Source organism: Salmo trutta, chromosome 23, assembly GCF_901001165.1.
Source record: "Salmo trutta chromosome 23, fSalTru1.1, whole genome shotgun sequence".
Taxonomy (NCBI): domain Eukaryota; kingdom Metazoa; phylum Chordata; class Actinopteri; order Salmoniformes; family Salmonidae; genus Salmo; species Salmo trutta.
Window position 1 is genome coordinate 13624124 of NC_042979.1, and position 17770 is coordinate 13641893.

A 17770-nucleotide genomic window follows, 5' to 3' on the forward strand; every position below is an offset into this window, starting at 1 on the left:
AATTAGTTAAATTGGAAGCCTTTGAGTGTGTGATTGATCTGTCCTCTGGGTCTGTCCTGTCCCTCAGGTGAAGGGGCTTCTGGGAAGGCAAGGCGGAGCCGAGGTCACCAGAACACAGGGCACGCCTCAGAGAAGCAACTCTAAAGAACACCACAGTGGGGTATGAACAGTATTGTCTGGATAAAGGGATTTTTTTTGTGTGCCAACAACAACCTATTGACTGATTTACAGAAGGCATTTATCAGAATCTGTTATAAGCCCTTGCTCATGAACATTATAATTTCTTTCCACAGAGCTCATTCTCTGGTCGGGGCTATTCGGTGAGTGACTTCAATCCTTTCTGAGAGAATGAATGTCCCCTATGTTACCTATGGTACTGCTCAGAGTATGAGGATAAAACCGGGTCAGTGATTAGCTCGTGCATACTGAGAAGAACAGTCTGGAACAAAATGTCCTCATTTGCTGGAACAAAATGTCCTCAGAAGCTAACAGGCTGATATTTAGTAATGTAGCTCAACAGGTGTCATGTCAACACGGATTAGTGATTTGTATATCTGAGTGACACGTTGCCAGTGACCAGGACTTGAGGGAGGGACTGACACATGATTTATCAGTGGTTTTCAGTAGAAATTGACCGTCTGACATAGTAGCTCACAGTTGTGTTGCTGCGTCGCCTGGCGTGATGATTCCTTTAGAGCGAACTGTTCAGTACACACAGCAGTTAAACACACGTTGCTGACTTGGAACGCAGTAACAGACCTAATGCATAATAATGTCCCCTTTCTCCCGCTCGGTTTCATTCTCTCGCACACACACACTCTCTCTCTCTCTGACTTGATATGTAAACAGACTCTTCTAGGAATAAACACATTTCTACTAATCTAACCATAATATGGATCTCCATGTTTTTTATTGGCATTATTTATAGATGCATTTAAAAAGTGTCATTTTGAGTGTTGATGGATGAAACTGTTCTCGTGAATTAATGCAGCGTTTCGCATCCTTTCTCCCGCAGTGTGACAGTGAGAGTGACATCGATGACAAGGTCAGATCAACATTCTCACTTCTCAGAACTATTAACTTATCAGTCCTCTACATGTTCTGTTATGTATTCGTGTATTTCCATCTGGGCTGTCAGCTGGCCAGGCTGTATTGTACTGAGAGGGGGGGGTCCTCCAAATGGCAGACAGGGTTGTGATGGGGTCAGATGTTTTGGCTGACCTTTTTATTTAATAGGTCAGGGCAGCGTAAACAGTGTGTGGGGTGTCTTTGGTCTCAGTGGTGGTCCTCCTCCATCCTGAGCAGACTATTTTTGGGACGTAGTTGACGTCAAGGAGGGTAAATGGCCACAAACTCTAACTTGTGTTTTGGTACTGGTTTGTGAGTGTGACGTTCAGTCTGTGTGTCTTACGGACATTATAGACATTGAACTCTGTTTTAAATGTCTACATGTTAATAATGCCAGCTCTGTTTGATTGCATTATTGGATTTTGATCTAAGGAATGCGCTGAAGCTAACTTGATTACACTGTGAATATCATTAGGGCTACTTACGAAAGTAAGGACGTTCTGATTATCATAACAAGTCTCTGTTATTTCCTCCATATGATCTATTTATTTGTGTCAGCAACCTCCTATTAAATATGGAGGCTCCAAAACTGAAATTGAACTCATGACAGAGGTCATATGAACCAGATTACGGTAATGTAGCATTTTGCAAGGTTGTTAATCAACTGCTGGATTCCAGGAATATCTGGAAATAAGGTACTTACATTTGCAACACGAAAGGAACCTCATGATGGTTTACCACAGCTGAATTTCCGCTGAGTTCAACAATTTGATTTAGCAATTGAATCTGGTCAGTTTGATGTCTATTTGATGTCATTAGTGTATAATCATGCGCTTTCCCAGCATCCGTATGATTGACACTTTACAAAGGACAGAATGCTTAAAGATGAGGAATACACAGGAGCACATCAAATATAATATCACTACATAGTTTATTTAAGTGTGTGTGTGTGCGTGTGTGTGTCTGCTGCCTGGTATGACAATCTGGCCAATATTCAGCAATGTAATTAGAAACATACTGTTTTAAATGTAATTTATGGATTAGAATAAGATACTTAGCTACTAAGTTAATTTGTGTCATCCACTTTCTAATTTGTTTTTCACAAGGTAAATGTCATGGGCATTTACGTCGTGCTCTTACATGAAAGAAATGACTGATTACATTAATTGCCTCTTAATGTTTAATCTATGTTCTGATGCTTTTTATTATACTGTCAAAAGATGCATTCATTGAGCTGTCACATACTACATCAAGTTAGAATGGTTTCGATTTAATCTCATTCAGTTTCATTTAGAAACCTTTCCCTCTCATGTCATTGGACTGGGTTCACCAAGAGTTATGTCTCACCTTTTGTTCCTCTGATCTCATTTTCATTCATTTTCCATTTCTATTTTAGTCATTTTTGCAGACGCTCTTATCCAGAGCAATTTACAGTAGTAGTGAGTGGATACATTTCATACTGGTCCCCCATGGGAATCGAATCCACAACCCTGGCGTTGAAAGTGCCAAGCTCTACCAACTGAGCCCCACGGGATCATACATTCATTGGGAACTTGAACACACCCCCCTGAGTGTGGAGCTGACGTCGAGTCTGGGAGTGGAGCAAGAGCCAGCATACCGGATGGTCCTGTTGATCGAGTGCTGTTAAAGATTACCATGGAAAAGCAATCACTTTTGGCGACAGTTCCAGACTCAAAATCCTAACATTTTTATTTTCTCCTTTTTACTCAGGTTTCAGGGATTGAGTCTGAAAAGCTCTTCACACTAAGGACAACTAATGGTAAGAATATTTTCACTCTCAATTTTTTTTTGCACTTGACTCTCTGTCCTTGCTTAGCTGTTGCTAAACAGAATAGATATATTTGTCTCAGTGACATGCTCTTATATGCTTTTTCGGACATTCCATTTCTGTTCACTTGAATAAGGGCAACATCCTTATTCAAACCACACAATTATCAAGAATTACCTAATTGTTGTCAAGGTGTTGTGGCCATTGTAGTTTAAGGATACCCACACACTCTTAATTGCACAACGTGGTTTGACACTGAATGTCACTCTACTCTGTGGAAAGTCTCTGAGCTAGAGGGGTTTTATGTTGAATAAAACAGAATAAAGTCTCTGAGCTAGAGGGGTTTTATGTTGAATAAAACAGAATAAAGTCTCTGAGCTAGAGGGGTTTTATGTTGAATAAAACAGAATAAAGTCTCTGAGCTAGAGGGGTTTTATGTTGAATAAAACAGAATAAAGTCTCTGAGCTAGAGGGGTTTTATGTTGAATAAAACAGAATAAAGTCTCTGAGCTAGAGGGGTTTTATGTTGAATAAAACAGAATAAAGTCTCTGAGCTAGAGGGGTTTTATGTTGAATAAAACAGAATAAAGTCTCTGAGCTAGAGGGGTTTTATGTTGAATAAAACAGAATAAAGTCTCTGAGCTAGAGGGGTTTTATGTTGAATAAAACAGAATAAAGTCTCTGAGCTAGAGGGGTTTTATGTTGAATAAAACAGAATAAAGTCTCTGAGCTAGAGGGGTTTTATGTTGAATAAAACAGAATAAAGTCTCTGAGCTAGAGGGGTTTTATGTTGAATAAAACAGAATAAAGTCTCTGAGCTAGAGGGGTTTTATGTTGAATAAAACAGAATAAAGTCTCTGAGCTAGAGGGGTTTTATGTTGAATAAAACAGAATAAAGTCTCTGAGCTAGAGGGGTTTTATGTTGAATAAAACAGAATAAAGTCTCTGAGCTAGAGGGGTTTTATGTTGAATAAAACAGAATAAAGTCTCTGAGCTAGAGGGGTTTTATGTTGAATAAAACAGAATAAAGTCTCTGAGCTAGAGGGGTTTTATGTTGAATAAAACAGAATAATGTCTCTGAGCTAGAGGGGTTTTATGTTGAATAAAACAGAATAAAGTCTCTGAGCTAGAGGGGTTTTATGTTGAATAAAACAGAATAAAGTCTCTGAGCTAGAGGGGTTTTATGTTGAATAAAACAGAATAAAGTCTCTGAGCTAGAGGGGTTTTATGTTGAATAAAACAGAATAAAGTCTCTGAGCTAGAGGGGTTTTATGTTGAATAAAACAGAATAAAGTCTCTGAGCTAGAGGGGTTTTATGTTGAATAAAACAGAATAAAGTCTCTGAGCTAGAGGGGTTTTATGTTGAATAAAACAGAATAAAGTCTCTGAGCTAGAGGGGTTTTATGTTGAATAAAACAGAATAAAGTCTCTGAGCTAGAGGGGTTTTATGTTGAATAAAACAGAATAAAGTCTCTGAGCTAGAGGGGTTTTATGTTGAATAAAACAGAATAAAGTCTCTGAGCTAGAGGGGTTTTATGTTGAATAAAACAGAATAAAGTCTCTGAGCTAGAGGGGTTTTATGTTGAATAAAACAGAATAATGTCTCTGAGCTAGAGGGGTTTTATGTTGAATAAAACAGAATAAAGTCTCTGAGCTAGAGGGGTTTTATGTTGAATAAAACAGAATAATGTCTCTGAGCTAGAGGGGTTTTATGTTGAATAAAACAGAATAAAGTCTCTGAGCTAGAGGGGTTTTATGTTGAATAAAACAGAATAAAGTCTCTGAGCTAGAGGGGTTTTATGTTGAATAAAACAGAATAAAGTCTCTGAGCTAGAGGGGTTTTATGTTGAATAAAACAGAATAATGTCTCTGAGCTAGAGGGGTTTTATGTTGAATAAAACAGAATAAAGTCTCTGAGCTAGAGGGGTTTTATGTTGAATAAAACAGAATAAAGTCTCTGAGCTAGAGGGGTTTTATGTTGAATAAAACAGAATAATGTCTCTGAGCTAGAGGGGTTTTATGTTGAATAAAACAGAATAAAGTCTCTGAGCTAGAGGGGTTTTATGTTGAATAAAACAGAATAAAGTCTCTGAGCTAGAGGGGTTTTATGTTGAATAAAACAGAATAAAGTCTCTGAGCTAGAGGGGTTTTATGTTGAATAAAACAGAATAAAGTCTCTGAGCTAGAGGGGTTTTATGTTGAATAAAACAGAATAAAGTCTCTGAGCTAGAGGGGTTTTATGTTGAATAAAACAGAATAATGTCTCTGAGCTAGAGGGGTTTTATGTTGAATAAAACAGAATAAAGTCTCTGAGCTAGAGGGGTTTTATGTTGAATAAAACAGAATAAAGTCTCTGAGCTAGAGGGGTTTTATGTTGAATAAAACAGAATAATGATGCAAGTGTTTTGACAGAGATGTGTGTGCATTTGAATGTGTTGAGTTGTGTGAAATAGTTGATAAATGCTTTCTAAACAATCTTTTAGCTATGAATTGGATTGAACCTGCACTTTCAGTGGCTTTAGCTGCTTCATTGGGGCTAGGAAGACGTGATGTTTGGAGTCACACGTCATTCTCAATGAGACTACTGGCTCAAGCAAGTTTGTAATCTACTGCAATATTCCCTATTATCATCCTTAGCATCTCTTAGCAAGTCCATATTGTGATCTAACTATAGCTGCAATTCAACAATTAAGTGCGATTTTCACCCAAGGGAATGCCTCTCAAAGCAACAACACTGAATGGTATTTCTCCCATTCAGTATTCTTTACCCGACTGAGTTGTTGTTGCCTTATATGGGCAGCTTGATTGATTGTGTTCTCTTCACAACCCACGATTTCTCAAACTCAAAGCTCATTAGAACTAACATGGTCACATTTGGCCTCATTTGGCCTGAAAGAGCCAAGCGGAGACGCGCATCCAGGGCCAGGCAGCATAAAGCATGCTCTAATCCCACTGGCTGGCTGGCGGTGAGAACCTTTTAGAGCTGAGCCAGGGGTTTAATATGCCTTGTGAAAGCGATTAGAAGGTCTCTATTTAACTCTCCCTACCTCCAAGCTGCTTGTGGTGGGCTTTGGAGAGGGCATTTGTTGTTTGCTTTCGAGGTCTCTCATTGAGTCTTCCAATGACTTCAGCCTATTGAACGTTATGATTACAAAGAGTGCTAAACACACCACTAGTCTCTCCCCAGGGCCCTCGGGTTTTGTCAGAGCTCAAAGACTGCAGGGAGTAGAGACTAGTGTTGTTTGGTGCTGGGAAAATAGGCTTTGTTGAATTGAATGATAATTTTCTTACACTGTCTGGCAGTGAATGGAAAATATAATGGTGCAACTAACAAATTGTGAGCACTTTGTAATATGAACATGCTCATTTGCCCAAGACATGAACCCACTGGCTGTTATGAAGCTGCTCATTAGTTGCCTCATTGTTGTTTCTAGATGTAGGCCTAGTATTCAGTCTTGGGGGCCACAGGACTAGGGCTTTTGTCACCAGACAACAGAGATTAGGAGCTATTCACCACTATGAATGAAGGTTGTTTTAGCTAAGCATGAACACATACACCACATGACCAAAAGTATGTGGACACCTGCTCGTCGAACATCTCATTCCAAAATCATGGGCATTAATATGGAGTTGGTCCCCTCTTGGCTACTATAACAGCCTTCTGGGAAGGTGTTTCACTAGATGTTGGAAAATTGCTGCAGGGACTTGCCTCCATTCAGCCACAAGAGCATTAGTGAGCACGGGGCATTGTCATGCTGAAACAGGAAAGGGTCTTCCCCAAACTGTTGCCACAAAGTTGGAAGCACAGAATCATCTGGAATGCCTTTGTATGCTGTAGCGTTAAGATTTCCCATTACTGGAACTAAGGGACTTAGCCCAAACCATGAAAAATCGAATGTTATTTGTCACATGCACCAAATACAACAGGTGTAGACCTTAGAGTGAAATGCTTACTTACAAGCCCTAACAAACAATGCAGTTAAAAAATATATATATATATAAAAATAAGAATAAGAAATAAAAGTAACAAATAATTGAAGAGCAGCAGTAAAATAACAATAGCGAGACTATATACAGGGGGTATCGGTACAGAGTCAATGTGCGGAGGCACCGGTTAGTCAAGGTAATATGTACATGTAGGTAGAGTTATTAAAGTGACTATGCATACATAATAACAGAGTAGCAGCAGTGTAAAAGAGGGGGGGGGGCAGGCAATGCAATAGTCTGGGTAGCCATTTGATTAGATGTTCAGGAGTGTTATGGCTTTGGGGTAGAAGCTGTTAAGAAGCCTCTTGGACCTAGACTTGGGGCTCCGGTACCACTTGCCATGCGGTAGCAGAGAGAACAGTCTATGACTAGGGTGGCTGGAGTCTTTGACAATTTTTCGGGCCTTCTTCTGACACCGCCTGGTATAGAGGTCGTGGATGGCAGGAAGCTTGGCCCCAGTGATTTACTGGGCCGTACGCACTACCATCTGTAGTGCCCTGTGGTCGAAGGCCGATCAGTTGCCATACCAGGCAGTGATGCAACCAGTCAGGATGCTCTCGATGGTGCAGCTGTTGAACCTTTTGAGGACCCATGCCAAATCTTTTCAGTCTCCTGAGGGGGAATAGGTTTTGTCGTGCCCTCTTCACGACTGTCTTGGACCATGTTAGTTTGTTGGTAATGTGGACACCAAAGAACTTGAAGCTCTCAACCTAGTCCACTACAGCCCCGTCGATGAGAATGGGGGCGTGCTTGGTCCTCCTTTTCCTGTAGTCCACAATCATCTCCTTTGTCTTGATCACGTTGAGGGAGAAGTTGTCGTGGCATCACATGGCCAGGTCTCTGACCTCCTCCCGATAGGCTGTCTCGTCGTTGTTGGTGATCAGGCCTAACGCTGTTGTGTCATCGGCAAACTTAATGATGGCCTGGCCGTGCAGTCATGAGTGAACAGGGAGTACAGGAGGGGACCCTTACCACCCAGGGGCAGTCCGTCATGAAGTCCAGGATCCAGTTTCAGAGGGAAGTGTTTAGTACCAGGGTCTTTAGCTTAGCGATGACCTTTGAGGGCAGTATGGTGTTGAACGCTGAGCTGTAGTCAATGAATAGCATTCTCACATAGGTGTTCCCTTTGTCCAGGTGACAAAGGGCAGTGTGAAGTGCAATAGAGATTGCATCATCTGTGGATCTGTTAGGGCGGTATGCAAATTGTAGTGGGTCTAGGGTTTCTGGGATAATGGTGTTGATGTGAGCCATGACCAGCCTTTCAAAGCACTTCATGGCTACAGACGTGAGTGCTATGGGTCGGTAGTCATTTAGGCAGGTTACCTTAGTGTTCTTGGGCACAGGCACTATGGTGGTCTGCTCGAAACATGTTGGTTTTACAGACTTGGACAGGGAGAGGTTGAAAATGTCAGTTTAGACACTTGCCAGTTGGTCAGCGCATGCTCGGAGTACACATCCTGGTAATCCATCTGGCCCTGCGGCCTTGTGAATGTTGACCTGTTTAAAGCTCTTACTCAAATCGGCAGCGGAGAGTGTGATCACACAGTCGTCCGGAACAGCTGATGCTCTCATGCATGTTTCAGTGTTACTTGCCTCGAAGCGAGCATAGAAGTAATTTAGCTCGTCTGGTAGGCTCATGTCACTGGGCAGATCTTGTCTGTGCTTCCCTTTGTAGTCTGTAATAGTTTGCAAGCCCTGCCACATCTGACGAGCGTCAGAGCTGGTGTAGTACGATTTGATTTTAGTACTGTATTAACGTTGTGCCTGTTTGATGGTTCGTCGGAGGGCATAGCGGGATTTCTTATAAGCTTCCGGGTTAGAGTCCCGCTCCTTGAAAGCGGCAGCGCTAGCCTTTAGCTCAGTGCGGATGTTGCCTGTAATCCATGGCTTCTGGTTGGGGGTATGTACTTACAGTCACTGTGGGGACGATGTCATCGATGCACTTATTGATGAAGCCAGTGACTAATGTAGTGTACTCCTCAATGCCATCGGAAGAATCCCGGAACATATTCCAGTCTGTGCTAGCAAAACAGTCCTGTAGCTTAGCATCTGCTTCATCTGACCACTTTTTTATTGACTGAGTCACCGGTGCTTCCTGCTATAATTTTTGCTTGTAAGCTGGAATCAGGAGAGTAGAATTATGGTCAGGGAGAGCTTTGTACGTGTCTCTGTGTGTGGAGCAAAGGTGGTCTAGAGTTTTTTTTTCCCTCTGGTTGCACATTTAACATGCTGGCGGAACTTTGGTAAAAAGGATTTAAGTTTCCCTGCGATAAAGTCCCCGGCCACTAGGAGCGCCGCCTCTGGATGAGTGTTTTCATGTTTGCTTATAGCGGTATACAGCTCATTGAGTGTGGTCTTAGTGGCAGCATCGGTCTGTGGTGGTATGTAGACAGCTATGAAAAATACAGATGAAAACTCTCTCGGTAGATAGTGTGGTGTCGCTATCTACAGACCCAGATCATTATTCCTCCTCCACCAAACTTTACAGTTGGCACTATGCATTGGGGCAGGTAGCGTTCTCCTGGCATCTGCCAAACCCAGATTCGTCCGTCGGACTGCCAGATGGTGAAGTGTCACTCATCACTCCTGAGAACATGTTTCCACTGCTCCAGAGTCCAATGATGGCAAACTTCACACCACTCCAGCCGACAGTTGGCATTGCGCATGGTGATCTTAGGCTTGTGTGCGGCTGCTCGGCCATGAAAACCCATTTCATGAAGCTGCCGATGAACAGTTATTGTGATGACAATGCTTCAAGAGGTAGTTTGGAACTCGGTAGTGAGTGTTGCAACCGAGGACAGATGATTTTTACGCACTTCAGCATTTGGCGGTCCTGTTCTGTGAGCTTGTGTGACCTACCACTTTGTGACTGAGCCGTTGTTGCTTCTAGACGTTTCCACTTAACAGTTGACTGGGGCAGCTCTAGCAGGGTAGAAATTTGACAAACTGACTTGTTGGAAAGGTGGGTTCCTATGACGGTGCCACGTTGAAAGTCACTGAGCTTTTCAGTAAGGCCCTTCTACTGCCAATGTTTGTCTTTGGAGATCGTGTGCTGTGTGCTAGATTTGATACACCTGTCAGCAACAGGTGTGGCTGAAATAGCCAAATCCACTAAGCTGAAGGGGTGTCCACATACTTTTGTATATTTATAGTGTATAATAAGTTTCAGTATTTATTTGAAGTGGGAAAGAATATTAAAGATGCACTCTGCAGAAATCAGTCTGCCATTTCCTGGTTTCTAACATTTTTATAGTTTGCCTAATTTCAGTTTATGTGACAAAACAAACAAGCAAGTATATAACCAAAAATATTGTATTTTCAGCTGTTTGAAGAAAAAAAAAACTACAACTACTACCAGGGTACAAAATCGAATGTAAAAGACACAAAAAATGAAACTTAAGAACGGGAGGCATAGAAATAGCGCACATAGACTTTTTTTCAATGAGAATGACAGATCTATAACAACATTTCTATGTGAATTTGGTCAGTTCACCACAAAAAGTTTCATATTGCAGCTTCAAATCAGTTCTGTCAAACTGTGGTTGGTAACCCATGTTCTCTGGTTGCTCATAGACATAGGCGTTGATAAGAGGGACGAGACGAAGGTGTGCAGCTCTGCCACAGTGTCAGGTCTACAACGCAGCCAGGAGCAGAGCAGCGACACACCCCTCGATCTGTCTGCTGCCAGTCCTGCCCCTGGCTCTCAGCCTGCAGGCAGCCCTTCCCCTGCAGCCCCTCTCACCAGCACCCGCACCACCAGCCCACTTCCTGCTGTGTGTGTGAAGCAGGAGAGGACGTCCCCTCACAACACGACCACCCCAACTCTGCCAGGGTCAGGCCTATCCCAGGTCAAGAGAGAACCATTGTCACATCACCAGGGCCATCCCCTGTACATTGGTCTCCACAACAGGTAGGACATGGCATTGACTGTACTTGTTCAAACCATTTCATAATACTGATATCCTAGATGAGGTGATATTTATTTACAACCTTGCCTTTCTCCTCCCTACAGCAGCAGCATAGAGGGTTCCCGCAAGCGAACCCTCCCGCCATCCCCCCACCTCGGGCACCATTCTTCTCCCTTGCCGGCCCTCCCCCTGTCCGTCTCGGAGTTGCCCGCACCCCACTTCTTCCTGCCAGTTCACGGGCATCGCCGCCCGGCCATGTTCACAAGCCCTCTGGGATTACCAACCAATGGCATCGTAGGACACTCCACTGAAGCAGGCTACTCAGGTAAGAGGCTTGAACAGTAAAGGAGATGGATATTGAAGGAGCCGTATAGGAGATAGATTGGTGTTTAGTGTACAACAGGTGTAGGTGGTGATACGGGTTGTGGGTGAGAAAGAGCAGTTTTTGTCATAGTGTATGACCTTTAACCTCTCACCCACAACAGAGCACGACCTGCTTCGCCAAGAACTGAACAACCGTTTCCTGGCGCAGACTGCAGAGAGGGGGACTGGCTCGGGGCCACCTCTGCTGAGGACAGAGTTCCACCAGCACACACACCAGCACCAACATCAACACCAGCACCAGCTCACCTTCTTATCCTACCCCAATGGTTTGCCTCCTCCACCAGGCATCCTCTCTACAACCCCAAATATGGGTCGCACAGCTGACCTAAATGTAAGTCCAGTACATGGCCACCACAAACTGCTTCATGTGAGGTTAAAGGGTAACTCTCAACCCCAATTTCAGCTTTTGCCCAACCCCTTCAAATAAAAAAATATGCATTCAGGTGAGAAGTTGTGGGTGGGGGGAATTGCTCATAATTATTCATTTTGGGGGTGGGTAAACATACTTGTACCTGATCCCAACACTTTTTCACTAAAGCATACTTACCAGAAGTCCACTGGCACGCTCTGATAATAAAATGATGTGCATCATGAGCAAATACGACTCTGGACAGTTAGCTCACAGTGGTAAGACACCAAGTTCCTGACATCTATTGCCACTATCCGTGTAAATTCTAATCCCCCGTGGGGCGCAAAAAAAAATCGTTGAAATGTAGACTGACATTTATTACGTTATTGTGTTGGGAAGAAAAGTGCAATCATCACCTTGAAATTGAAGATTAGGTGCTCAATTCAATCCAACCTGCATTGCAGTGTTTACGCAGTAGCTCTTTTTCCAATGGTCAAATGAACTCAGATTGGTCTTGGGTACTGTATAAAAACCTACAACTACTTCCAGGGTGACCCCTCTCACAGGTATGCTTTCACTTTTCAGAATTAGAAGTGTGTGGGCACGGAATGAAAATAGTAAATAAAATATTTGATTCATGTGGGATAAGAAATAGGAGTAATTGAACTATGAGTCTACTGTCTTACTGGACTGCGCCACCAATCATTCATAGCAGCTGGGGAAAAACTCAACGAGTTGACATGACCACCATTGTCATCTATTTCTTGTTATGATGGATGTAGCTACGAATATAAACATATAATCCTCATAGCCTACTTGTGTTTTTTCCTTCGTAAAAGGAATGGAACTGTAAGCACAAAACTTTGAATTTGGTCATATGCGGAAAAGTGCCTTACTGCATTTTGAATTTTGTATAACGTCAGTAGTCCTAGTCAAGGAAGCATCTTGCTTTTACAGTGAACCTTGAGCTGGTACCACTCAGCACATCTAGAAGGGAGTGTATTTCATACCGAACCCCTTCCTTGAGATGACGTAGAGGAACCTTCTCAAGGTGCTTCTACATCACCATTTGAATGGCAGAGTTGAACCTCTAGGGGAAAAAATAGCTAGATTTACTACTAAAAGATATAACTTTTGCAACGAACTGTCAAAATGAAGACCAGAATTGACGTGTTTCACTATAACTAAGCCTAAAACATCTGGTATGGTTTTTCACAATGTTTTACTCTTTAATGTTATCAAAACCCACATTCATTGTGTGGAACATTTTAGGTCACCCAGAAACGAGAGAGAGAGATAACGCTGTGCTTTGTTTTTGCTGTTTTCCGAACTCAATCTCCTTAATAGCGTAGCCTCAGGCTCAGCAGCCGCCTCCTTTACTCTGGGGGAAACCTTGTGTTAGATTCACATCTCAAATATCAAACTCTTTATTACAGTATCTCAACATAACAGAAATATCAGATACAGTCCCTGAGAGACACATTTTAGCTTTCAGCCGTTTTCAACTTTTTCCCACCCACCAGGGAACATTTTGAAATATTTCATCATACTGGAAAAAAATGTATGAGCCCTGAAATGGCTGGCTGTTCCACTGACAGCTCAGTAAAGCCAATGGAAATGGATCTCATGGCTGTTTTGACACACTCAAAGCCCTGCTGTCAGGATAAAGGACTGTGCCGCAGCAGAAAGAATGAGGTCATTAGAGTGCTTTTGATCATGGGTAATTGCTCATGGACGCTTTTGCCAGCATTGGCAGGGCTTCAGTTGGGTTTAAGCAGCCGAGATATGGAAACTCTGAACATAGCCATCCGAAGTGTGTACATGCATCTGTTAAACAGTCAATGAGCAGGTTTAGCTGCATAGACGTCAGCACTAGGTCAGGACTTGAAGATGACAAAATGCTCAAAACAATCATTTGTAGCATTTTTACATCAATGTTTCTTCTTTGTCTAATATTGTTAATGTTACTTACAACATTTTTTGTCTTTCAGTTGGAAAAGTACCCAGCTAAACTGGAAAACCCCTACATAAGACATAAAAATGTAAGTGAAAGTACTGCTTTCAGAAAGATGGGGATATGTTCCTTTGGATTACCTTTCAAATGAATTATTTTGTATTATAATATGTTTCTCAATGAATTCAGTTATTTGATGTTTTACTCAATACTACCTCAGCAGTACAGTCACAGATCTACTCTGAGCATACAAAGTTATTTTGTTTACCCTAAAGTCATACTTCATGTATTCTTACCTTAACCTATGTGTGGTCTTGCCCAGTTCTTCCCCTCCTACCCCCCAGAGATGCCTGGCATGCCAGCCCTGCACCCCCACTCAGGACCCCCAGGGCCCTTCAGCTCTCTGCAAGGAGCCTTCCAGCCCAAGGTCCATAACACATCACTGACTCCCTCTGTCTGTCTCTCTTTCATTACCCAGTGTTAACCACCCCACACATGCTGTTCTCAATCTAAACCCGTGACTTCCTATCTCTCCCTAGTCTAATCCTATGGATGTGGCGACACGGCCAGGAGAAGTCCCTCACAATCTCCTACCAAAGGGACTACGGGTAGGCCTCTGTTCTCTGTACAATAACAGTGTATCCATTAAAGTGTGCACAAAATACCGTAGTGTATGTTCAGATATGAATCCTCTGTTCTTCTGGTCTCGCTCTGTTCACAGATAACTGATCCATTCAGATCATCAGCTAGGGTAAGAATATGCCATTCGCCAGCCTTATGTAAGCTTGTTGACAGAATTCTAGCCCTCAGGTTTAAGACTAATCAAATTATTTTCCTTCTATATATTCTTGCAGAAGGTTGGCAAATGGTGTGCAATGCATGCCCAGATCGCCTGGCAGATTCATCACCACCAGCAGAGGATGAAGGTACTTAAGATGTGTTCATTTATTTCACTCAATGGAGCGAAAGTTTCAAATAGCGATACAAATCAAATCCAAATCAAACTTTTTGTCACATGCGCCCGGATGCAACAAGTGTAGACCTTGCTGTGAAATTCTTACTTACAATAATCAGTGAAGTTATGCTTTCCGTATCCTCCTCGGTCTCAGCAACTCACCTCTCAATCTCTACTGAGCTTTTAATCTTCTCTCTCTCGCTCCCTCTGTCAATCTTTCTCCTCCCCATTTTATCTGTCTATCTTAAACAGCACATGCGCTTTGATCCACATAAGCTGAATATGAGCGGGGTGAAGCTGGACCTGTTTAGTCGGCCAGCTGCTCCGGGTCTTCCTCCTGGTCTGTCCTATGGCCATGACCTGGCCCGACCTCTCCTGTCCTCCTCAGGTTAGCCAGCCCATTCCATTTTCATATTCATTATTGTGGATGTTAAATGAGGATCTACGTGCAGTTATGATGATATTCTACGGCCTTGGGAGCAACTGTGTTGGTCGCTTACTGTAGAGATTACATGTTTACTTTATATCCCTTTATGTCAATGTGAGTGTGGTTGATTCGTAGAAAAAAAATTGGCGTGCAACTCAAGTCTATAGACTAACAGGAAGTCTTCGGTGCTGAGTAAAAAAAATGCATAGCGAAAAGAAGGAAAACGCCTTTTTTATTGCAGTTTTACTGTATTTTAGCAGCAGCAGAGGTCAACAAACAGACACGTTTTGGCAACAGCCTTCGTCAGTGTGGTTGATTCGCTCACTACTGTACCTTCACCCCCTACAGGTCATTTGTCTGCATCACCATTCAGCGCCGCCACTCATCACGTCCACTATTTACCTGCTAGCCACCTCACTGGTAAGTGCCATAGGCTGCTGGTGTAACGTCTAAATAATGATGTTTAAAGTCCAAGACAGTTAAGCAATAAGGCACAAGAGGCAGTGCTGTATTATGAATACAGCCACAGGTAAACGGCATTGTTCGGCCCGACGCGATAGCATCAGCATCCAGGATCCAAACAACCAGTTTTAGAATAGACATTAAGAGGTGCCGTTCTTGTGATGTTCCTCAGATCCATTTGGACGAGCCAGTCACTATGGAAACCTTGGACAACTGGCAACTAATGCATTTGGCGGCCTGGGTGCCTCTTCTATTGGTAGGTTTTCGCTCTCAAATAATTGACCTCAACCAAAGACAACCTACTGTTTCAACTAAATTGGTAAATTGATTGAAAATACATCAACCCTTCCTCTCTCAGGCCCAGGCAGCCTGTTTGGTGGAAGGCAGAGCCATGGGTTGTCAGGTTTTGTCAGCCCCCCTCAGGAAGCCTGTAACCGCCTGCACCGAACGCCCCCCTCCTTCCCCACACCTCCAGCACTGTCCAGGCCTGCTGATGTGGACCGCAAGCCCGCGGCCCATAGCAGCGAGAGGGAAAGGGAAGCTAAGAAAAGGGATCACTCTGCTACCAAGGAGGAGTCGGAGAGAGACGGGTCAGTGACAGCCTTAGTGTGGAAATGGCGTTTCCTATCCATAAAGGCCTTCAAAAGTTGTGATATAATAATATTCTGTCCTCTCTATAGGAATACTCTGGAAAGAAGCCATCAGTCCACCCACGCATCCTCAGGCTTTCAGATTAGTAACCTGATTGGCAGCAGCAGCCCAGGGAGGAAGAGGAGCAGCCCAGATCAGGGACCCCAGGCTGAGAGGGAGGGCACCTCTCTTGGGAGAGTCCAGGTGAAGCAGAGCTCCTCTCCAGCGCTGGAGGTGCAGGATAGAGGATCCTCAACCCCATACACCACAGTGAAGAACCACCAATCCAGCGAGAACACACAAACTCTGAAGGGACCTTTAAACATAAAGCAGGAGCGCAGAGATGAGCCAGAGGTAATGGCTGGGCCCCCGGAGTGTACCCTCTTACTCCCACCAGGCCACTCTCAGGCTCCATACCCCTCATCAAGGCGCAACCACTTCCCCACCGCAGGCATGCTTCAGAGCAGTCATCTACCTCACTCTCTACCCCTCTCCATGAGCCCCGTGCACCCAGTGAGTAGCCTCAGTGCAATGGAGCGAGCCCGTATCCAGCCCTTCATGGGGGTCAGTACACTAGCTGCAGGTCGAAACCACCGTGTGTCCCCTCACCTCTCAGGCCACTGGGACCCACTTCGAGACCCCTACAGAGGGCTGTACCTGCAGAGCCAGCAGGTACATTTGACCTATGACCCTGAGAGAGGCCACAGACAGCGGGAGCAACACCCCCAGCCACAGCAGTACTTACAGGACAGGCACCGGCAGGCAGAGGAGAGGGCAAGGCTGCACCAGCTCCAGGGCTCTCCCATGGAGGGCCACCTAGCCCACACACCCACTTTTGTGTCCTCTCTGGGTGGGGTGATGTACCCTAGGCTCAGCCCCTCAGCTCCACACAGTGGCCATCTGAACAGGACTCCTCAGACTGTCACTCTTAGTGCCCCACCCCCTCTGGTGCCCACCACCACAACCCCTGGCAGACCTGCCACTCCTCGAAAGACCACGCCCACCAGTGGCCCACCTTCTGGGGACCCCACCCCATCCTGCAAAGCCAAAGAGGTAGAGGTAGAGGCACAGTAGCATGGAAGTCTCTTAGAAATAAGCGACAAGAATGGGATCCTTTTAAATACACATTACACACTCAACTTGATGAAATGTCTCGCTTTTTAAAATTAAAAAGCTCTAAGTCAAAATTGTGTATTGTAGAGTATTTGTTAATAAATCAGAAGTTTAAGTAGTGAGTCTGCATAGAAACTGTTGAATAAGTTGAATAACTGATGTTGGATAATGTTATTTGATAGTAATATATGATGTTTTTTATGTTTGTAAGATTTCCGTGTACAGACGTAGATTTTATGAATTTGTATATTTTGTATGTTTTTTGTGTAATGCATTACATTGTTCTTTATTACACATTTATCAACAGGTAAAACAGAAAATAGATGTTCTCCTTTTGATTGTTCGTTTTAGATGTAACCATGTTTCCTACCTGAAAATGTTATTGACTTTTACCTTCTGTAAATATTCACATAACCTGTCATTTGTTTCTATAAAGAATGTCTATTTAAACAAAAAAGTAATTACTTGATAATTCATTCTTATTTTCACTTGCATCAGCAGTGCTCCCTCTTGTGGCAGACTTGGTACAAAATGTAGAATGCTGTCCACTTGGAATTGATGGCACAGGGTTCAATAGTTCAACTAAATGCTGAATCTAAGCAAGGATTTGATTTAATTCCTTTTAGATTATCAAGTGGCAAAGGTCATCAGATTTGTGTAGCTTTCAGTAAACAAATAGCCTATATGACCATAAAGCTACCTTTTATGAAATCCTCATGTTGTATCAGACAAGCACATACAACC

The 17770-nt window shown here is 43.3% G+C and overlaps 1 protein-coding gene across 1 annotated transcript in view; it reads left to right on the forward strand.

Annotated features, from left to right (window-relative positions):
* The window catches only part of LOC115159393 (autism susceptibility gene 2 protein homolog), a 30262-nt gene extending 12779 nt beyond the window's left edge, over positions 1 to 17483 (forward strand). The window contains exons 3-19 of the mRNA XM_029709051.1: positions 68 to 160; positions 294 to 320; positions 1016 to 1045; positions 2800 to 2848; positions 10418 to 10754; positions 10857 to 11077; positions 11238 to 11467; positions 13477 to 13527; positions 13762 to 13866; positions 13979 to 14047; positions 14161 to 14190; positions 14294 to 14365; positions 14647 to 14782; positions 15170 to 15241; positions 15456 to 15539; positions 15642 to 15873; positions 15964 to 17483. Of these exons, the coding sequence (XP_029564911.1) occupies positions 68 to 160; positions 294 to 320; positions 1016 to 1045; positions 2800 to 2848; positions 10418 to 10754; positions 10857 to 11077; positions 11238 to 11467; positions 13477 to 13527; positions 13762 to 13866; positions 13979 to 14047; positions 14161 to 14190; positions 14294 to 14365; positions 14647 to 14782; positions 15170 to 15241; positions 15456 to 15539; positions 15642 to 15873; positions 15964 to 16987 (2862 nt within the window). The 3' untranslated portion in view covers positions 16988 to 17483. The remainder of the gene's footprint in view (positions 1 to 67; positions 161 to 293; positions 321 to 1015; positions 1046 to 2799; positions 2849 to 10417; positions 10755 to 10856; positions 11078 to 11237; positions 11468 to 13476; positions 13528 to 13761; positions 13867 to 13978; positions 14048 to 14160; positions 14191 to 14293; positions 14366 to 14646; positions 14783 to 15169; positions 15242 to 15455; positions 15540 to 15641; positions 15874 to 15963) is intronic.
* The last annotated feature ends 287 nt before the right edge of the window (positions 17484 to 17770 follow it).